General features: G+C 34.5%; 1 protein-coding gene across 22 annotated transcripts in view; it reads right to left on the reverse strand.

Annotated features, from left to right (window-relative positions):
* Positions 1-23854, reverse strand: part of ADGRL3 (adhesion G protein-coupled receptor L3) — an 871587-nt gene that overhangs the window by 540534 nt on the left and 307199 nt on the right. For 19 of the 22 annotated variants that reach the window (XM_030818870.1, XM_030818875.1, XM_030818872.1 and 16 more), the window contains one exon: positions 7919-8122. The exons of the other annotated variants lie outside the window; for them this stretch is intronic. In XM_030818870.1, the coding sequence (XP_030674730.1) occupies positions 7919-8122 (204 nt within the window). The remainder of the gene's footprint in view (positions 1-7918; positions 8123-23854) is intronic. 22 annotated transcript variants of the gene reach the window in all.

Below are 23854 nucleotides of genomic sequence, written 5' to 3' on the forward strand. Positions count from 1 at the left end.
TACAAACTGCCTTTCAAACTTCCTGTCTCACTATTTCTTTCCCCGTGTTCTTGTTGTTGGTTAAATTAGACTATTTGACATTTCATAAAAATGTCATAATTCTCTCCCACTGTAATTTTATTCACATAACTCAGTTCTCTGGAACACCCTCCTCTACTACCTCTCATCTATGCTTGCAAATTATCCTAGGAATTTTTTTCTCAAGAGTTAATTAAAATACCACCTTATCTAAAAGAGCTTTATCAATCCTCCTTTCTCCTTTATCTCCATCTCATACCAGGAATGTCATTTCCTTCTTCTTTAAAATATGACAGCATTTAACTGACACCGTATTCCACCAAATCATAGAGTTGACTGCATACCTGGTTTACCTATTCTTTCTTTTGCTAGCAACAGATTGGGAAAGTCCTTGAGGGAAGGAACAACCTTATAAAGGGTACCACAGATGTTGTAGGCATAAGAAATATATGAATTAAATTATTGTCTCTCACAAACGTTTATAATCAATGCTCAGTTACCCAAGCTACGAACACTTGAATGTGCCCAAAATATAAAGCCAGTATTTTCAAAAATTATTTTGCCTTCCCCCAATCCATACAGCTATATTAACAAGTAAATAAATGAATTTATTAAACATTTTTCATGGATCTTCCATTATATATCTCTGTTTTGATTATTATAAAACAGAAAGTCAAAAAAAGGGATAAACAGTAGCGGGGAACACTTACTAGGTCTCAGGAACCACACGCTTTACCATTTCACAACATCACTGCAATATATGCATTTTTATATCACACTTTATAGATGTGATAACAAAGATTTTAAGAATATAAGTCCCTGGACTTGGGTAAGATAGTCAGTAAACAGTAAAGCTGAGACTGAAACAAATCAGACTTCAAAGCCCATTTACTGCAATTCCATACTAGTAGCATCTTTGCAGCAGTAAAAATAAAGTAGTGAAGAAGAATTAAAGATATGCCTAATAACCAAGAAAAAGAAATAGCTCCTTAAGCAGTAAGAATTAGAAAATAATCATCAATTTAATTAATTGTATATATGAAAGAAAGAATAAATTAGAACACCTGGCCAAAGTTCTGCATTTCTGTACTGGAGACTTATATAAATGGGAAATGCAGATTCTAAAAACAGGAGTATAAGGCGGTCTACGAAAGTTTGATGTTTTATGGACATCATCTGAGTTGCCCTTTCTTTTCACCTGAATTTTGTGTTAAGGCTTCTATAAATATAACATAAGTTTCCTCTTTGTATCTGGGATACACTTCAGATCTCTATTATACCACACATTGTTTTAGGTAAGGGGATAGAGAAGAAAAAGGAAGATATTTCCTGGTAATTTACTTTGCGAAGTATCTGACATTGTATAAAATTTGCTCCTTTGGAACACACATATAATACTTTGAACATGGCAGATGCTCAATAGTTTAATGAGACAATTTAAAGCACATTCTTAATTAAATTTAAAACCAAAATGTTTTGAGCACTAAATGTCAAAGTTTTGCACCTATTTTCTAGTTATTCATACTCTTTGCGAAAAAATTCAATAGTCAAAAGTATAATTTCTGTAAGTATTTTGAAAAGCTACTTACATGCTTTTTAAAGAGGGAATATAAATTGTAATTTACACCAATAGAAAAAAAGACTGAGCTTATATTATTCTGGAAATACTTGAAGGTCAAGCTCGCACATTTATTTTCAATTGGATACATCCTTCTGGTATTTACACCATTTAGGAGAAAAATAGGGACTTAAAGAAATTCTTTGAAATTATCTTTAGGGCTACCAAGCATTTAAAAAAAAAAATCTCAATAACTGACCTATTTCCCGAGAGGCCTATTACCTTTCTTCCCACATAAAATAATAGTATGACTGACCCTAGATGCACATAAGAATGCTGAACAGTGATGTGCAAAGAAAGTATTATGCATATCAATTAGACTCTAAGTCTTGTCTAAAATGGCAAACCTCACTGAAAGACATAAATAAATGTGAACAGGGGCTTTTACCTGAAATAATATTCCAATGTCATATAGAAGAAGGCAGCTAACACAGCACTCTAAAAGCCACATTATATTATTCTCCTGCAGCAAAGAGATACATCCAAAAGGCTGAACTTGTAAAGCAGAGTTTTCCATTGCTGTAGCAAACGTGCCTGTTCTTCTGTTAAAATATGTTTCATCTTCATACTTTCCCACAAATTCCTAGACTTCACCTACACACTTCAGACTATAATGTAGTAACAAAATTAGAACCATGTTTTCCAAAAGTTTAGGAGTAAGGGAAGTAAGAACATGAGAAGATGCCAGAAGGATTACTCATCATTATCACATACGCATGCACAAGCACACGTACATACACACACACACACACACACGCGCGCACAATTTTCAGACCAGTCAAATTCAAAATCAGGAGAATAGAAATTGTTCTGTCAGGAATAAGGCTATGGATGAGTGAAAGTGGGGGAAAATCACTTGGATTCAATGCTACAACAAATGTTTAAGCTGAGTTGAGGAGGAGTTAGGTGGTCTATAGGACATTCCGACCAGCAAAGGTAATATTTGCCAAAGGTATAGTGGCAAGCATGTTTGTCTGGTAAATTGACACAACCTCCACATGGCTGAAGGATAAGACGTGCGATGATGTGATTTGGAGCAAGAGAGAAAAGTGCTTCCTACTAACTTTATTAAACTAGATGTAAGCCTTCTGGCTTACAGGTTTTAAAGCAGCCTACATTTACTTCTTTCTGTTCTTCATTTAGCCCAGTGTGAATGACTTCTCTAGTTACTGATCTCATAATGTACAAAAGAACTGGCTCCCTCTATTCCCAAATCATGGTGTTATAAGCAACCCAACAAATGAGGTTTTGCCACCCTTTTCCTGCTCCTAACAGTTTATTACATCATCGTATGTACAATTATGTAAGCTTGGCAATTGTGGTCTTGGATCTTCAACTTTGAAAGCACTTCCTTTTTGAGCACAGCTTTTATTTTCAAGAGTCTTAATCAATGAGAACATTAACGATTTCAAGATAAAGCATCACTTTGCACTGTCATCAAGGGTTATGCTATTTAATAACCAGTTATAATTAGGCAAGAGATTAATCAAGGTTTATTTTTGAGGCATTCTCAAAAGACACATGGAGATTACTCTTTGTTATTATTTTACTGAAGTGTGTACTAGGTTACATTATTAATGAGAGCAAATATGGGCAGAGTGGTCTCCTGCTTCTTTCCAAATTTTGCATTGGAATATTGTACTAAGAACTGCATGAATGTCAAATATATCTAGGCCTGGAAAGACAGCAGAGCTCAAAATTCAGAACCAATCTTGGCTCCACTATATCCCTGCTAGGTATTACTGGGAAGTAGAAGGAAGGATTGAATGAAAATCCTAGCAGATGCCCTTAATGTTTCTGGACATCTTATCACATCTGGGCCAAAAGAAGATGCCTAACAAATAATAAGGCTACCTGTTATTATTTCTTTTTATTAAGAATCACTATCCTAAACACATAAAATTTTTAGTTTAGTTTTTTGTTTTGTTTTGTTTTTTCAGATTTGCATATTGTATTTAAGTTATGGGTCCTTAAATTTGGGGCCAGAAAGTTGGGTAAATGGTTGGTTAACAACATCATTATTCCTTGCCTACATTCTCAATCTCCTCTTGTCTTTCTTATCTCAGTAAATGGTACGCTCATTCATAATGCAATCTCTCAAGCCAGATACTTGGTTTTCTCCTTTGGGTTTTCCTTCTGTCTTACTCACATGTGCAATGAATATCTAAGTCCTGTTATTTGGCCGTCATCATCACTACTATCACTCACTCCTTGAGTCAAACCCACCAATAGAACAGACTCTTCTATTTCTTATCTATCTGCATCAACATGATGAACACTCCATTGGTCTTGAAGCCTGTTTTTGTTAATTCTTCAAATGTGTCACTCCTTGCTTAATTCCTCTAAGATCAACTTACTTTTTCCCTCACTACCATCAGGAAAATTTCAAACTCCTCATAATGTTATACCATTATGCTCTTCCTGGCCAGATCTCTGACCACTTCTCCAGATCATTACTAGACTGATATCTAGAAATTATCCTTGGGACTTCTATGCGTCAATCATCCTGAACTAGGCCCTTGTGTTGCCATTTCCTCTACTCAGAATAGTATCTTTCTTCTTCCATTTCTGTGCTTGGCAAACTACTACTTGTCTGTTAGGTTGCAGCTTAGAGGCCACTTTATCTTCAGGGGCACCTTCTCTAACGCGCCAAATAGATAATCCCCCTACATGCTCCACAGAACTTCATTCTCACCTCTATAATAGGTATTCCTAGTATTGCCTCTGTTACACAATTGCTACTGTGTGGGCTCTGGGCCAGGGAATGACTAGTGACATGAGTAATTAGATAAAGGATATTTACCTAACCCAATGGGGATTAAATTTCCTTTCTTAGAAATCTGAACTAAGAGGCAAGAAGGCAAGTACCAGTTGGTTGTTGGTGCTCTGGCGGGGAGGAGTGGTGTGCAATTCAGGCTGACAATGAGCAGAGAAAGCTGTTGGAAAGATTGAGAAAAACAGAAGAAAAACTGGTTTCACAGGAAAAAAAAATCTCTGGGTGTTATTTCCTGGTGTCTAAGGTTTAGTACTCAAGGGTCCTTAGAATTCCATAACTATGACATATTCTTAAAACATTATTCCTGCATTTATACTCCCCCTCAGACAGACAGACAGACAGACAGACAGACACACACACACACACACACACACACGGAGGTTTATAGAAGGCTTCTCATCTATAAATATTAAAACCCAAGTACGAAGGAAAAAGTTTTTTTAAAAAAAGATTATAGTAGAGTTTGATGTAATTTTCCAAATGGATTGATCAAATATACAACCCTCTTGTGGAAGCATTTTTGGCTCTTGCAAAAGATGAACTTTAAAATGAGCCCAGAGTAGAGTTTTTCAGACGTTTTGTCAGTCCTGAAATGCTTTAGCTGTTTTCCTAGAGAAAAGTTGTGCTGGTCTGGCACCACTGTCTGTGTGGTTTGTAGGAACATTATTTGTAGATCTTCTCAATGAACTTTTAATGCAGCTGCATGGAGATAAAAAATAAACCAAGGAATATGCTGATTGAAAAAAACACATTAACATTCCTTTAGCTTCTAGGGAAAGCCTTGATATCTAGTCATTAACTGGGAAATCTGCCCCAGACTTCCTTCTGCTTTAACATGCTAAAAAGGAACTTAGGAGAACTATTTTTAAAAATTCTTCATGCTTTGCTGTTTTACCAAGATGTCCTAATTTGTATGAACCCAAATACTCATTAACTCTCAAGTACTATTAGCTATCAAGAGTCAAATGAATTCAAAGGGGGGAAAAAAACAAAGTTTAATTTCAAGCCAATAAGGGAATTTTGTTATGTTGTTATGGCTGCTTTCATTGGATTTATACTTGCCTATTTGGCTATCTACAGAATGAACAGAGGTTAATATATGTTTAAGTAATATCAATTTTGTTTTTGAATCAAAGATTGCATTAATATCAGCCTTTATTCTTTTATTTATTTTTGAGCTTTATATTCTTAAAGTATCTTGTTTTTAGAACAGACTTGTTTTTGTTTTATGAAGGTGGAGGAGGGGAGGAAAGGTGAGAACTTGAATTCACTGACATTTTCTTGTTCGAATTCCTCCATGTCTTTTCAATTTAAAGAGCTCAAGATAATATGATATCTCTTACTTCAATTTCATTTTTAATACCTGTCCAAGCATTCTAGCTGTATATACTGTCTTCCATATTAGGAAAGATTATGCCCCTATAATATTTACTTATTCTTCTTTATTCTTTCTACAGGGAATATTCTAAGATGACCTTTATTCTCTGTCTCCTTGATAAAATTACTTTCGCACAAAAGCAACTTTCAAAAAGTATCATCTCATCATGACAGATTTAACACAATTCTGTAAGCGCCTTTTAAATCACAAGACGTTTACCTCAGTCTCCTTTAAAAATATCACATAAAATTGGCTTGTACTATTGTTTTAATCTCTGTCCAAAATAGAATATAGTAGAGCTTTTCTATTTGTAAATTGATTAAAAAATGTGATTTAAAACCCATCACTGCACTGTAACTTGCCACATACATGCCAAAAACTAAAATCTAGTGATACAGAAAAATCTTATGAAGCTATAAAAACTGGGGAATAAATTCAGTATAAAGTTCTTAGAAACAATGATTCTAATTGATATTCTGAATTTTTGTCAGGAGAGTTTCCAGCAGCTGTGTGTGTGTGTTTACATTAGTTGCTGATTTAAATATTTATAGGATTCATATAAATTAAATATTATTTCTGTATTTCTTCTTAATACTAGAAATTCTGATGAATGTACAGGCATTGGAGTTAATTAACTAATATTCATTATATATTATTGTTTTACAATATAAATCATGAGACAAAAGTTATGATGAAATCATTGTGACTACTGAAGCACATTCTGGGAATAATAAAAGCGCACCCAATTTGGAAAATTTCAAGTTTGAAAAGGTAATACAAATGAAACAGAAAGGGAAAAACAGGAAGTTCTTAAAGAATGTTTACTATCCATTGCCCTTGAATTTTCAGAACACACTGCAGTCCATTCTACAGGCTTCTATGGAATTGCATGGACTCGCCCACCACTTTGCTGCCTGTCATCACCACTGCTGCTGCCAAACCACCACTACAAGGCAGAAAGGCCAATCTGAATGGAGAGACTGAACGATGTGACTTAGGAGACAGAGCTACTGTGAATGCAAAGTTACACAGGCTCTTACTCTGCCTCGTGGCCACAGTAATTGAAGAATTACATTTAACTCTCACGGGTCTCTCAAACCTCAAATGGATTAATGATGCACCTCCGTTAGGTCCTGACTGAAACAAAGTATTCCAACTTATTTTACCAGAGAACTCTTTAATGGGGCTTAGAAGATAAACTCAGCTAATATTGTGATGTTTCATGTTCTTTTGCTAGTATTACTTATATGTATATCCCTCTCAAGAAATTCTTGGATCAGAATAGTGACTGTGTTTTAGGAAAGAGTTGATATTCATAGTTCCCCTAGCCAAATGCTTCCCAGATTTTTTTTTTCCACAAAGAAAGTTACAAATATTATACAAATATTATATTTCTTGGGAGAAATGACAGAAATAAGAGTACCCATATGAAGTTTTGTGAGAAAAATAAAAATTACATTGCCTAAATATTATGTAAATAAAAATAAAATGTAAAGTGTTCGGGAAAAGAGTAAGTATTAAGTTTTGTGCAAATATGACCTAATGTTCCTCACTGGAGCTTTTGGGGCTGGATGTCACTTGCTATACTTTCCAGCTGCAGAGGCAATATTATAGAAAGAATGTTCCGCCATTTTCATAAGAAAATTAGGTTGTTTCAGTAACTATAACTTTTCTACCAAGTTTTACGCTTTAAATGACTAATATGCAATTCCTAACCAAGACGTCTTAATCATAATCTTTTCAAAATCTTGATAGTTTCCACTGGTGAAAATTTTTTCAAACAAGCAGATGATCAGACATGTTAAAACTTATACAGTCTTTCAAATTTTACAAGAGTTGAAAGTGTCACTAAAAGTAATTTTAAATTTCCTGTGATAATGCAAAAACATTTCAAACCCAATCAAATATTTTAAATCAAACATTTCAAAATAATGATGAAGCTCTAATGTAGAACAGGCATGCATTGTTAAAACTGGCCAGGATATCACTAAGTGGTAATATCAGCCACAAAAATGAATGCAAACAGTAAACTTACAAGAAGACATATTTGGGGCATTTCCTGGGGCTGAGCCTCTCAGGAGCCCCTGCCCAGCCACCCCCAGCCCTCTCTCCCCACCGCTGGCCGCACCTTGCGCTGCAATCTGTGCTCCTTGGGCACCTGGACCACGAACTCCTCTGGTAGCTCCACGGGGCCCTTGTCCACGATGAGCAGCGGTGCGCTCTGCAGCTGGCTGCTGAAGCAGATGTCTGGGTGGAAGAGCGCCTCCTGGGCTGCGCTCAGCGTGTCGCAATGGAGCAGCAAGGGCTGGATGTCGTTCACTGTGCTTGCCACCTGCGGGGACCGCAGGGCGCACCATCAGACCCCTGCTCACCTCAGTCCCGCCTCACGGGAGCCCTGGTAGAGGCTATTCCCAAGGCTGCTCTCTGCCGCAGGCTATAGGCCAAAGACTCCAGCCACCCCAGGCCCTACTCAGACAACCCTACAGCTGAGAGGATTACATCTCCTGGCCCCTAGTATAATGCTATCCTAGTTAAACACTATCTTAATTAAGCTAAAAAAAAAAATAACCTCATCCTAATCTCTAATAATGATTAGAAAATTAGACATAATTATTGAAAGCACAGTAAGCTACCTGAAAAAATATAAATATTATTTTTATTTTTATAGATTCACAGCACTCTAATGTAAATTAAGGGCACAAATATCTACATAAGTATAAATAAGAATAATGGTTCCTAAACTCAATTTTTACACAAAGTGTTTTATAAGGTAATGGGTAAAGAAAGTCCCAGAAAGGTGTTTTTTGTTTATTTGTTTTGTTTGATGTATGATTACACTTACATGGATTGTTTTATACTTATTTATATGCTTTCAGGTCATTTAGCTACCATTTTTGGAGAGGTGCTGTATTAAGATCTGTGGTAGACGTTAAGGTGAAAAGGATATACACACATTTTTACCGTTTATATACACAGTGATTTTACTGACAAATGGTACATATTACATAAATGAGTAAATATGGAAGACCAAGACAATAATGAAAAAAAAGTATACATGATTTTTAAAAATAATTCAGAAAACACCCATACATTTTATGCTTTGAAAATAGAGATATTTAAACATAGGATTTTTTTTTCTGATAAATTGATACATGAGATATACATCTCCCTACACTATTTGCAACTAGTTTAATAAATAGGAATGATAATGAAAATCTGTCTGCCAAAAGAAAGGATAAATTTTACGAAGAAACAGATTTTGCTTCACACAAGTATTTTTTAATATGTTATAACATACATGTATAAAAACACATTAATGATGTTATGTGGCTAACATTAAACAGGAGAGAAACTAAGAAAATCGATAATGCAAGAGAATTTCATGATCCTCTTGCTAACACTAGAAATTTATACAGTGGTGCCATAATTTCCTGCTATATAAAATATTTGCACATTAAGAGTGTAAAACATACCCCTCCCAAAACACATAAAATAATACAACTTTTATAGAAAAAAATCGTATTAAGAAATATGTTAAACAATATATCTATTATGGAAAACTTTAAAAGATAACTCTGAGACATTGCCCCAAAACAACATTTTTATTTGAATTTATTACAATGCATGATTACTAAAATATCTAGGCAAAGGTTATTTTTATAGCCCGTGTAAATGAAAAAGGTGCCAAAGAAGAAAATAAGTTTCAAGACCAAAAAGCTGCGAAAATCAACATCTCTAAGTAATTGCCTTCTGTGATGTTTCACTCTAGTGGCATCATTTCTGATCTTTTGGCACCTAAGATATCCCTGTTTTCATTGCCTAAAATGACAATATGACTAACATAAAAATATTTTTACATGAATAGATACAGGCATGTTTTCTCGAACATCTTTGTTACTACTCTATGGAAGAAAATTAGCCAAAGGTTATAAAATAGGTTATCCTATAAGCTTCTGTTATTCAAAAATTGAAAGATTTTATCCTCAGTCAAGTTAAAATATAAGCACATTTAGAGTGGGGGAGAATGTGCTTATTTTTTCATTCATTCAAAAAATATTTATTGAGTTCCCATTACATGTTGGGTCCTCTTCTAGGTGCTGGAGAATTTGGTGAAGAAAACAGACCACAAAGCTACTTTAATGAATCATACATCTGGTAAGCGAAATTAGAAAACACACAAATAAATATTAGAGAAAAAAATACCATATAGATATGAGTAATGTATGAAAAAATTAAATAGAGTATTATGTAAAGGCTACTTCATTTAGGTTTTTGTGAAATATTTGGATATGGAGATAAAATATAAATTGGGATTTCAGTGAGATTTAAAGTCACTAATCATACAACATTCAGTTGTATGACTGTAAGTTGCTAGTCAAAGAACTTCCAGGATACAGGAAAGGCCTCCAGGCTAGAATCCCTTGGTGTGTTTGAGAAATAGCATAATGGCTGGGTATAGTGGTCAAGGTGAAGAATAGTCTGGAAGGCAGGGAGGCAAGCAACATCCAGATCATGAGCTTTGTAAGCCAGGGTAAAGAGCTTAGTTTTAAGACAATCTATTTAGGATAATTATTAAAACTCTTGGGAGGGAAGGGTAGCATAGGACAGGGACGTGGGAATAGGGATCTCTTCTGAACTAGAGATCAAATATTTCTAGAAAAAGTCAATTTCTAGAGTAGGCAAAGAATGACAATTGATTTAGAAATGAATAAACAATGGAATCACGCATCAGCTAAACAGTATAATAGTGCCTGTATCTAAATGAAAAAAAATCTGAAAATAAACAAAACATAAAAACACATGTCAATAGACCTAGGAAGCAAACTCTTAGGGATCTAGAAAGAGTTGTTTGGCTTGAGGAGTAAAATGATTTCATGGAGTAAGACTAAAGAATACAAAATACCAGGAGCTTAAGTCGACTTTGACTGTAAATTGAAAAAAGCAGACTGATGTGTTCTACGAAACCAGAGTATCTTATGTGTCTATAGTTCATACTCTCATTTAAATTCACTGCATCTATAAAAGAAATCCAATGGGTGACAGGAAAACTAGAGAGGCTGTTACACTGCCCACACAGAGAAGGGTTATTAGAATAGAGCCAAAATCTCAACTTTTGCTTTAAAAAAATATGTGTGTACTATACTCAAAATATTGTATGACTTCTGTGGAAATATTTATTTGAATTATAAATATAAATCCAATTTGTCTTCCTGAAGCTATTATACAAATAAGTCTTCAAGATAAACAGCACACTTATTAAGTCTGGTGTCTGGTATTCCATTAGAAACACGACTCTTAAGTCTGCGAAGATTCCTTCAACTCACATGCTAGAAAGTTAGAATGTTCCTGCTACACAAATCTCCCAAGTTTCAGGTCAAGAGGTTTTGCTCTGAAACTCTCTCTCTCCTTGGGGCACAATAGCATCTGAAGCAGCTAGTTTCCTTAGGTCAAGGAAGGTGGTATCTATGCCCTGGCATTCTCCACTCACTTGTCTAAATTGAATACATGGGCTACAAAACCAAGTCAAATCACTCCTTGAAGGTTCTTCTCCTCAGATATTTGAAGATAGTTTTCACATTCTAAATGTCTCTTTTTTTGTCCAGACCTTTAAGAGAAAGGATTCTTTCAAATTAGCTATGAAAAATACACCAGCATGTTGTGGCATTAACCATAAGTTGAAGGCCAACCTCCAAGTTTCCTTTCCAATACCATTACAGGCCACAGTTTCAAACTCTGTTGTATGCAATTTTAAGATGTCACAAAGTTAATTTTGGCTCTGCGACAGGAAGCTATAATAAGGTCAATGCATCTTGTTCTTTCTATCCTTCTTCAGAGAAACTTCATGCTTATCTTTTAAAAATTGCATATCTGATTAGGATTTTATTTGAATTGAGGGGGCTATTTTCTATTTTTATTTGTTTTTAAAGTTTTAACTTTTAAATCATACATAATATATAATACTCCTTGTAAGTAATATGAGTTATTGCCATATACAAATCATCCTTACATTTGATTCATATCCAGATATTTTTACAATGTAAGTACTTTCATTCTGCTTTCCTAGTGGGCAAGCATGAAATATAAAATTAGTATTTCATAGCCTACTATAATCATCAAAATATTTATCCCACGTTCATGTCTCTTAAATATCAAAAGCCATCAGAGCATCACTGTTCCAGAATGTTGGTTGTGGGCAGATATGAGGCAAGAGGTAAACAAAAGAAAAATAATGAGTTTTTAAAAGGTAAAGTATTTGTGATGATAATACTAGAGTTTTCATATTATCTGTGGAACATATAATTGGTATAAGTACCAATATATATCATAATTCAATGATAGATAATTTTCAGAGATCAATACTGATTTATAAATTTTTTTAAAATTAAGTAAGTACTGTTGCTAAACAACTTCAGCTGTTTCTAATTTCTTGTTCTTCTTACATGAGCAGCTTTGTAATTCAGTCAATCATTCAGCTTATTCCTCCAGATAGCTATTAATCATAACAGTGAGCTGGGACTCTAAACAAAACAATGGGCTAATTCTATAATGAGAGAAATGCTAAAAAAAAAAAAATACAACCTGGGCATATTTATCAGAGTTACAAGTGCTTTAATTTTCATCAACTAACAATTTTTCTCACAAGTCATTTATTTTTGTGTTTTAGAGTTATATTTCACCATGTCTTTATTAGCAACCCAACCATGAACCTTATAGGGTTTGAAATGTACACTAATATAGCTATGACTCTAACCTACATATTACACTCTGTCTTTCACCGTGGTAGCATCTCTTGGAAAGAGAATACTTATCCTCCTGAACATACTTGCCTAATCCTTTGTACAAAGTATCCTTCCTAGCAGGAAATCCTTTCCCCTACTGCTCAGGCTTTCCAAATCTCACCACTTTCTAATATCACTCTTTCCATAATTTTACCAAACAGTTCTCTATCTCTAGATAAAATGATCATCAAATTTCATAACATTTCCCTTCCATTCTCTACTAAAACATACTCAAAATCTTGTTCCTTTTAATTTCCAAAATTTAAACAAACACAGTATTGCTGTCTTCCCTAATTGAAGATTTTAAAATTTTACTTATTTTATTTTATTATATTCTAGCTCAATCTCAATATGCTACTTTCGTTGGTTTATTTATAATTTAAATCATAGATCTATAAAATAAGGCAAATAAATGCTCAGTAGGTTATAAAAATGCCTATGGATGAAGCCTCCACAAGATGGCTAAGAAATTTTGGGTTGAGTTTCTCCTCAAAAGTCACTTAAAATATATTATTGCATCATTACATTCACAGCTCTGAGTCTATTTTTTCATCTGAAAATTACCAGTCCTACTACCTATGACTCATTGGATTGTTATGAGTATTCACTGAGCTATTATGTGCAAAACTCTTTAGCTAACAGGAAAGTATTGTGTAAATGCTGGAAATTATATTGAAAAAGTTACAATAGCAAATGGTTGATTGCTACTGAAATGTCTATTCCAACTTCACTGCAACATATATAATAAAAGGGAAGGAAAGAGAAGTGTTGGGGGCAGAGAAGAGACCACTGTTTTCATTTCCTTTTCTGTAAATAAAAGAACATTTTCAATCCTGCTTCCTTAGGCATATCTGAACGGCTCTCTCCTACAGCACCTTCATTTTAGCCATATAAAAGATTATGTCTTTCTTGATTTCTCCCTAAGGTGTATATGATAGCTGCATAATTTCTTTATAGGCTGGGTAGTAATCTCTAACAATAGTCATAAAAGATCCAATTCAAGCACCTGAGTAAAGATGCCATCATGTAGAAATTGCAACATGAAAGTCTTAACACAGAGGGGTAAATCTGTTTCAATTCTGGGTCTTATAAGAAAACAGCTAAGCTAAGTAGTAACAAATTGTCCTCCTGTGTATGATGAAGCCAATTTTATGGTATACCTGAATATTAATTAACTCAACAGGTTCCTTCTCTAGACTACCTTGTTTCATAAAGTACTGGTATGCCTGATGTGGGCAAGAAATTACACTTCAGACTAGGTTCCTCATTAATTTTCTCCAAAACATAGCTTGTTACAGTAAGATAAAACAAGTAAGACAAACTTTTGTAGTCATTCAAATAAAAAAAGAAGTAATCAAATAATCTCTCTTTGCTAACAACATGATTCTATATCTAGAAAACCCTAAAGGCAAGAGACAGCTCCTAGACCTGATAAACAACTTCAGTAAAGTTTCAGGGTATACAATCAGCATACAAAAATCAGTAGCATTTTTTTTTTTTTTATGACAAGAGTCTCACTCTGTCACCCAGGCTGGAGAGTGCAGTTGCGTGATCTCAGCTCACTGCAACCTCCGCTTCCTGGGTTCAAGTGATTCTCCTACTGCAACCTCCTGAGTAGCTGAGATAACAGGCACCTGCCACCATGTCCGGCTAATTTTTTGTATTTTTAGTAGACAGAGGGTTTCGCCAAGTTGACAAGGGTGGCCTTGAGCTCCCGACCTCAAGTGATCAGCCCACCTCGCCCTCCCGCAGTGTTGGGATTACAGGCATGAGCTACCTCTATACACCAGTAACATTCAAGCTAAGAGCCAAGTCAAGAACATAATCACATTTACAATAGTCATCAAGAAAATAAAATATTTAGGAATCCATCTAATCAGGGAGGTGAAAGATCTGTACGAGGAGAACTACAAAACACTGCTCAAAGAAATCAGAGATGACACAAACAAATGGAAAAACATTCCATGCACATGGATTAGAAGAATTAATATTGCTAGAATGGCCATACTGCCCACCCAAAGCACTCTACAGATTGAATGCTATTCCTACCAAACTATCAATGTCAGTTTTTACAAAATTAGAAAAAAAATATTGTAAAATTCCTGTGGAATCAAAAAAGAGCCCCAGTAGCCAAAGCAATCCTCAGCAAAAAGAACAAAGCTGGAGGCATCACATTGCCAAACTTCAAACTATCTTATAAGGTTACAGTGACCTTATAAGTGTGGCACTAATACAAAACAGACAAATAGAGCAACAGAACAGAATAGAGAAGCCAGAAATAAAGCTACACATGTACAACCATCTGATCTTCAACAAGGTCAACAAAAATAACGCAATGCGGAAATGACTCCCTATTTAATAAGCGGTGTTAGGATAACTGGCTGGCCATGTATGCAAAATAATGAAACAAGGCCCTTACTTTTCAGCATATGCAAAAATTCAATCAAGATGGATTAAAATTCTAAATGTAAGATCCTAAACTATAAAAATCCTACAAGCAAACATATAAGGTATCATTCTGACATCAGCCTTAAGAAAGAATTTATGACTGTCCTCCAAAACAATTGCAACAAAACCAAAAATTGACAAGTGGGACCTAATAAAACTAAAGAACTTTCACACAGCAAAAGAAACTATCAACAGAGTAAACAGACAACCCACAGAATGGGAGGAAATATTTGCAAACTATGCATCTGACAAATGCCTAATATTACAGAGAGCTTAAATGATTCAACAAGCAAAAAACAACCCCATTAAAAAGCATGCAAAGGACATGAACAAACACTTCTCAAAAGAAGACATATAAGCAGCCAACAAACACAAAAAGAACACTCAATATCACTAATCATCAGAGAAATACAAATCAAAACCTCAGTGAGATACCGTCTCACACCAGTCAGAATGGCTATTATTAAAAAGACAGAAAATAACAGATGCTGGTGAGGCTGTGGAGTAAAAGGGCTGCCTACATACTGTTGGTGGAAATGCTAGTTAGTTCAGCTGCTGTGGAAAGCAGGTTGGAGATTTCTCAAAGAACTAAAACCAGAACTATTGTTCTACCCAGTATTCCCATTATTGGGTACATACCCAAAGGAAGATAAATTATTCTACCAAAAAGACATATGCATTTGTATATACATTGCAGCACTATTTATAATTGTAAAGACATGGAATCAACCCAAGTGCTCATCAATGGTAGACTGGATAAATAAAATTATACACACACACACACACACACACACACACACACACACACAGAGCATGGAATACTATGCAGCCATAAAAAATAATGAAATCATGTCCTTTCCAGCAACATGGATGCCAGTGGAGGCCATCATCCTAAGTGAATTAACACAGGAACAGAAAACCAAAGATTGCATATATTGACTTATAAGTGGAAGCTAAACATTGAAACTTATGGACATTAAGATGTGATATGCACCAGGCGCAGTGGCTAATGCCTGTAATCCCAGCACTTTGGGAGGCCAAGGCGGGTGGATCACCCGAGGTCAGGAGTTCAAGACCAGCCTGGCCAACATGGCAAGACCCTGTCTCTACTAAAAATGCAAAAATTAGCTGGGCATGGTGGCGGGTGCCTATAATCCCAGCTACTCAGGAGGCTGAGGCAGGAGAATCACTTGAACCTGGGAGGCGGAGGTTGTGGTGAGCCGACATCGTGCCATTGCACTCCAGCCTGGGCAACAAGTGAGAAACTCTGTCTCAAAAAAAAAATAAAAAAAAAAATGTGATATGGTCTGGCTCTGTGTGTGGCCTCACCCAAATCTCATCTTGAATTGTACTCCCATAATTCCCATGGGTTGTGGGATGGAACCAGTGGGATAGTTTGAATCAAGGGGGCGGTTTCCTCCATACTGTTCTTATAATAGTGAATAAGTTTCACAAGATCTGATGGTTTTATCAGGGGTTTCCACTTTTGCATCCTCCTCATTTTTCTCTTGCTACTGCCATTAAGAATTGCCTTTGCCTTCCGCCATGATTCTAAGGCCTCCTGAGCCATCTGAAACTGCAAGTCCAATTAAACCTCTCTTTCTTCCCAGTCTCAGGAATGTCTTTATCAGCAGCATGAAAACAGACTAATACAAGATGAGAACGATAAACACCGGGAACTAAGAGGGAGAGTAGGGCAAGGTCGGAAAACTACCTATTGGGTAGTATGCTCATTACCCTGGGTGACAGGATCATTTGCCTCAGAGTCATGCAATATACTCCTGTAACAAACCTGTACATTTACCCCCTGAATCTAATATAACAGTTGAAATTATAAAAATAAATAACTTAACAGATGACATGAGGAAAAAAGATCTAGGTATGATTAGATATGTAGGTTAAAAAAATAAAAAAAGAACCTCTGTATTTATAAAAGAATAAACAGTCTGCTTTTACTTATTACAGTCATTATCAGAACACTAAGCTACTATGTTACAAAAGCTTTATAAAACACCCTGAGAATAGTGAAAGAGTCAAACACGTGGCTGTGAATAAAGCTAAAGGGAAACATTTCATTTTGTTAAAGAACAAAAGAACCAACTTTTTAAGATTGCTTTTTAATTGGTTTTCATAGCTGGCACTTTATATATCCTATCAATAAAGGGAAAAATAGTGACTTTCATTATAATTGTTGCCTAAATTGTAATACTGTGATGTAAATACCTTAAACACTTCTGAAAATGAGTAAGCAGAGATTTCTGTTAGTGATATAAATTTATTAGAGATTTGGCTTCTGGCAAAAAGGATGTTTTTTTATTCCAGTCAAATAAAATCCATATTATGTACCTTAAGAGGAGTGATAACTAATAGTAAGATTTTCCAAACACCTGCCTCCTTGTAAGCATAATGCAAACAAATTTAAGTTTATGGTAACAAAAAACCTTCAGAATTTGTTATTTGGATAACATCAACTTTTTTTTTCCTCTACTCCCCTCCTCAAGAATATAAATTTTTTAGTGGTGTGGCAACTATACTTTCAGAATGCTGTAAATTCTTTCTTTAAAAATCTTTACAACTATAGTAATGAGGCACTCTTCCTTAATCATACTGCCAATTAGAACTAATGTGTGAGCAAAATGAGCAAAAATGATCCATATATTGACAGAGGTCTGTTTTGTTAGCGAGTTCTAGCTCCTTCTCCTAAGTAAATAATAACTGGCATTTCTGAAGACAGCTGAGAAGAATGAGAACTGTTTTGCTTTTTTACGGTGTTAAGATATTTTTGCCACCCATCCGCCCTTCTCAACACATAGACAAAACAAAATCAATCTGTTTTAAAGTCCCTCCCACAACCCGTGGGAATTATAGAAGTACAATTCAAGATGAGATTTGGGTGGGGCCACAGAGCCAAACCTTATCACATCTTCATGTCCATTAGTTTCAGTGAATGCCTAAATTCTGTTTAACAAGACAGCAAATATGTTAACAGGCTCAAATGTCAAAATGATCGATTACATTATGTTGGTGGTATACATAGAATGTGATTATTATTGGACACCTACTTTTAAAAATCGACATGGTGGTTTTTTATCTGTCTGCAGAGGGACAACATAAAGCCTGCCAACAGCCTGTAACCTCTAATACATCTGTGCTATCACAGCTCTTCCAACTATCCAGCTATTGTAACTAATCTAAAAGGCCTCCTTTTAAGCAATTGTGTAGTGTTCCCTGGAGGGAGAGCATCATACCAGCCTGTTGCTTTAAATTTTATGCATTATTTGTCTTCATTATTAAATAATGTGCCCTTAAGGTCTGCATGGCTTCACCAAGTTCCCTATCAAAAGGAGAAAAAAAAGAAGAAAAATGATCATTGCTAAATTGTCACCACCATTGTTGATTTGTATGGAGAGCTATACTAAAGATTAGTTCTGATCTAATTCAGATAATGTGTATGTTTACTACTCTTGTGATATCTCTAACAGCTTGGAGAGAATCAGTAATGAGTGAAAGCAGACTATTTGTTCTTTTATAAATACAGAGGGTTTTTTTTTTAATTTTATGTTTTTAACCTACATATCTAATCATTAGGTTTTTTCCTCACATCATGTTATTCTCCAATACAACAACAAAATCAATCTGTTTTAAAGTCAACTGAGTCCAAGAAAAAGAATGAAATGTTGTAATATGCTATTTTATGTTTACAAGTTATTTTTATCTTTACATTTAATCAAAACAATGATTTCTCTAATTTAGGTCACTGAATTTACCCTTTTTAACTTCACATAAACCTAATGACACCAAAGTGAGGGTATATCTGTTACTCACTATTCAATTTTTTCAAACTTAGAAGAGTGATGACAGGATATTTTATTGGGTTTACAGTCTAATTAAGTGACAGCATTGCACTTTGAATAGCTTTTCAACAGCCTTTAACATTTTTCTTTGAATGCTGATCTAAGCTTAAGATGTTCATTAGTAACTCATTAAAGACTTAGTTACAGTCCAGTGGGTGAGTCCTAAATATAATGACGGGATGTGTGTACAAATGCGTAGACTCATAATTAGAGAAACTGTCACACTGGGGATTAAGAATATACAATGCAGTCTTTGAAAAAGAACTGTGGAATGTAAGTGACCCCAAGATGGTGTTGTATTTTAAATTTTGCTTACTATTCAGATCATTTGTTTTTTTTAGTTCTAATTCCTAAAGGTATGTTTTAATGACCCCATTCTCCCAGGATTAAATGTGTGAGGCTTTGTATTAGGGCCTTTTTATACATTATTTTATTTAATCCTCATACTATAACAAAGTAGGCCTAATTACTCATTTAACGAATAAATAAACTGTGATTTAAACTCGTTAAGGCCATATATCTTGGAAGTAATGGAACTGGAGTTAAACTCTAAGGCTTAAGATCTTTCTACTTCATTTAATAGGACCATACAAGATAGGATTCTAAAGAGTTTAGATTGGATGATATTGTAAACTTCAGTTTCTGGGCTTCATGTAAGCAATGCTTCCTAAATATGGTGACACCATCTTCTATAGTTCCTGAAAACTACAGGAGCTATTCAGTATCAACATTTATTAATCACTAATTATCCTTGCCATATAAAACACCAGGTTCTCTGCTGATTTCCATTTTTGTTTGTTTGTTTTTTTAATTAAAAGATGTGATGTGAGTCCAGAGGACACTAATATATAATATGCGGATTTGATAGAGAGATGCAAAGCTATAGAATTACTCTTGAAATGAACGAAAAGAGGCATTCAGCAATTTGCAGAACATATTAGAGAAAAACAATCTACAGAAATAAAATGAAAGACTCAATATTTATAATTTGAGCAAAGATATAAAAATATAAAAACGAGGATTTCCAAAATCTCAAAAAAATTCAGACTCGACCAAAAATAGAAATTTTTCTTGGCTACCAAAGTTTAATTATCTTCATCATTTTCTTAGGAAGAAATAATTGAAAACCAATAGAACTTAATGAATTGCCTTGCTGTTTGTATACAATTCACCAGTATACAGGTCTCCTATAAAAATAAAGTTTCAATTATGGACAACTATTAATTTTTATAGTCATAATAACAATATAAAAGTGAGGAGACAACCCACAAGAATGGGACAAAATATTTGCAAGCTATCATCTGACAAGGGTTAATAACTCAACAGGAAAAAAATCAATCTGATTTTAAAATGAGCAAAAGATGTGAATAGGCATTTCTCAGAAGAAGATATGCAAATGACCAATGGCTAAATGCAAAATGCTCAACATCGCTAATCATCAGAGAAGTGCAAATTATAACTACAATGAAATATCATCTCCCACAGTTAAAATGGCTGTTATCCAAAAACAGGCAATAACAAATGCTGGTGAGGATGTGGAGAAAGGGGAACCTTTGTCTGTTGGTGGGAATGTAAATAATAAATGTAAATAGCAGCCACTGTGGAGAACAGCATGAAGGTCCCTCAAGAGACTTAAAGAACTACCATACGATCCAGAAATCCCACTGATGGGTATATGTGGAAAAGAAAGAAAATAAGTATATTGAAGAGATATGTGCACTCCCATATTTATTGCAACGCTATTCACAATGGCCAAGATATGGAATCAACCTAAGTGTCCATCAATGAATGAATGGATAAAGAAAATGTGGTTACACATACACAGTGAAATTTATCCAGCTATAAAAAAGTGATGAAATTCTTAAGCCAAGCATAGAAAGACAAACATTGCATGTTATCAGTAATATATGAGAAATTAAAAAAATATTAAACTAACGGACATAGAGAGTAGAATGATGGTTACCAGAGGATGGGAAGATTAGTGGAGAGGAGAAAGATGAAGAGAAGATGGTTAGTTGGTACAAAAATACTGTTAGGTAGAAGGAATAAGATTTAGTGCTCAGTAGCAAGATATGGCGACTATAACCAACAATAATTTATTGTATATTTCAAAATAACTAAAAGAGTAGAATTGTAATATTCCTAACACATATAAATAAACATATCTGAGATGATAGATACCCTAATTACCCTGGAGTAACTGATCCTTACAAATTGTATGCTTGTATCAAATACTATATGTATCCCATAAACATGCACTATTAAATATCCATAATAATTAAAAATTATTTTTTTAAAAAAATTCTGAATGAATGAACTACTTTGAGGAATCAAATACACGAGTAAAAGGGGGCTGGGTACAGTGGTTCACACTCGTAATCCCAGTGCTCTGGGAGGTCAAGGCAGGAGGATTGCTGCAGGTCTAGAGTTTGAGACCAGCCTGGGCAACATAGCAAGACTCCATCTTTATGAAAAAATTTTAAAAATTAGCCAGGCATGATGGCACATGCCTGTGGTCCTAGCTACTTGGGAGGCTGAAGTGGGAGGATTGCCTGAGCCCAGGAGGTTGAGGTTACAGTGGACTCTGATTATGCCACTGCACTACAGCCTGGGTGACAGAGTGAGACCCTGTCTTACAAAAAGGGGGTTGGAGAATTTGAAGTGATGAAGGTAGACAAATGGTGCATGATTCAACATAAAATAGATGAGAATTTAAGTGGGTAACTCCAGGCAAATAGCCTCCCAGAAAATCTGAAACATTCCCAAAACAAAATAATGAAAAATGGTTGAAGGGACGAATATCCTAAGTACTCCAATTTGATCATTATACACTGTATGCATGTATCAAAATACCATAAGTACCCCCATAAACATGTACAAATATTATGTATTAATAAAAAATATTTTTTACTAATAACAATATTTGAAATTTTTACTTAAAATTGAAATTTTAAAAATAAATAAAAAAATTAAAAGCTACTCTTAGAAAATATAGTCTAAAAATCTCTTAAAACTAAATGTCTTCTAACGGTATCTTACCGTCTTTTCAAAAAAGATATTTTTATAAAGAATGCTTATAATTTGACAATATAAAGAAAAATGACCCATTTATAAATAACCCAGTTATACTGAGGATTAAAGTAAATAGTAATCCAAAGAATAAAAAAAAGACTTTATATTGCATATTCAAATATTTTTAAATTTGTTCAACATTAAGTATAAAACAACAACCCTATTGCAGTCAGAGTCCACCACAGACCAAGAAATATAAAAAATGTGATAAATTACAAACACCTCAAATAGTCACAATACATAAAATTTCAATATAGAAAAATGCTATTTTACTCCAAGTATGTACATGTCACTCATAGATTATTACTACAATTAAATTCATATGTAACACCTTTTGCAAGTACAAAAGCAAAAACAAATATATTTTCCAATTGCCAACCTGCATACTGAGTATTTGAGAAAGTTTTTAAACAAATTCTTACATATAAAGTAAAGCTATCAGCCATGCATGTTTGTAGCTTACATTGTGATATTAGCGATTGTGCAGTTAGCTTACAAAATACCTATTTTAAAACTCAGTACCCACTGGCTAATGTGGATGGTGCTGGATGTGTTAGCAGTAACCTCATATATCATTACCATGACACAGATTTTTCTGTGTAATGTATTTGACCATAAACATAGTTATATTACTGCAGATATTACAAATTACCTAGTTGGCAAGCATTATAAACATTTCAAGGATGATTAATTTCTAAAAATAACCAAGTTAAGCAGAGCTTAGAAGTCAACCTGACTCTTTCACAACTAATAAAACACATCTTCATAGAAAGAATTATATGATAAAATGCCATGTAGTTAAATGTAATTTTGTACTTTTGCAAGTTTCATATCTTAGAAGTTACAAAATATATGACTATTATCTTAAATCATTGACATTAGTATTATAATTGTAAACACAGATTAACAATAAAGTGAAAATTATATAAAAACAAATATGCATCTGATCACTCTTTTGTCCCTACTAAGAACTGTTTATTATAAGTAATATGTTGCACATGATAAAATGCAGGCTAACCAGTAAAGTCCCTGAATATATAAATACAGATGCAACTTTAACAATAGAATTGCAGAAAAAAAAAAAACAACAAGTATAAGCTGGTTCTAGAAGCATTTTTTTTATATTGCAGTTTTCTTTTTCTGTGAAGACGCTATAAAACACACTGCTCGCCGTTATTCCTAGTTTAAGTGCCAATGATCCTGCTTTGTAACTCTTCAACTATGATTCAGTTTTTACAAGTGAGGTTCAATTAAGCTGAGATGTAGTTGAAATATTTGAGCACCACAATCACCTTCTGAGCTCCCAATCATCCGGGGCTTTGGTGTAGTTACCTCCCAGGAATGGATCTCCCAGCCCAAGGTCCCACATTGGACCTTGATGTTTCTTTACTGCCAATCAAAATGAGCCCCAGGTACCTACATTATTACTGGGTTCTCGCTCTCCAATTTCCTTATTTTCCCTTGCTCCCAACCATATCAATAGAACAACAACAAAAAGAATCCTTTATCTTCATGCAACACTACAGTAGTGCACAGCAAAGAACTGGCCATCTGCTTCAGCTGCTCCTCTTTACTTCTGCCAGGTCTCATTGCATTATAGATAAGGATATTATGGCTCTACAGGAAGGGGACACAGTCATGGAAAACAGAAAAAGAGAAATACAGAAGTACACAGAGACACGGAATATGGACAGATAAACATAGAATCAGGGACATTTCCTAATTTAAAAAATTGTACATATTTATGTGATATTGATGTACTTGTTTTGTTTTTCTGTGCAAAACATTGACCGGACTATTTAGAGCAAGTGGGGATTATTCAACTAACCTAAACATTATCAGAATTAATTCTTTAGCTTAGTTTCTAATTTTGTTCAAGTAGAGATTATGCAAAAATATAACACTAACAAT

This window comes from Nomascus leucogenys, chromosome 9, assembly GCF_006542625.1.
Source record: "Nomascus leucogenys isolate Asia chromosome 9, Asia_NLE_v1, whole genome shotgun sequence".
Classification (NCBI taxonomy): Eukaryota; Metazoa; Chordata; class Mammalia; order Primates; family Hylobatidae; genus Nomascus; species Nomascus leucogenys.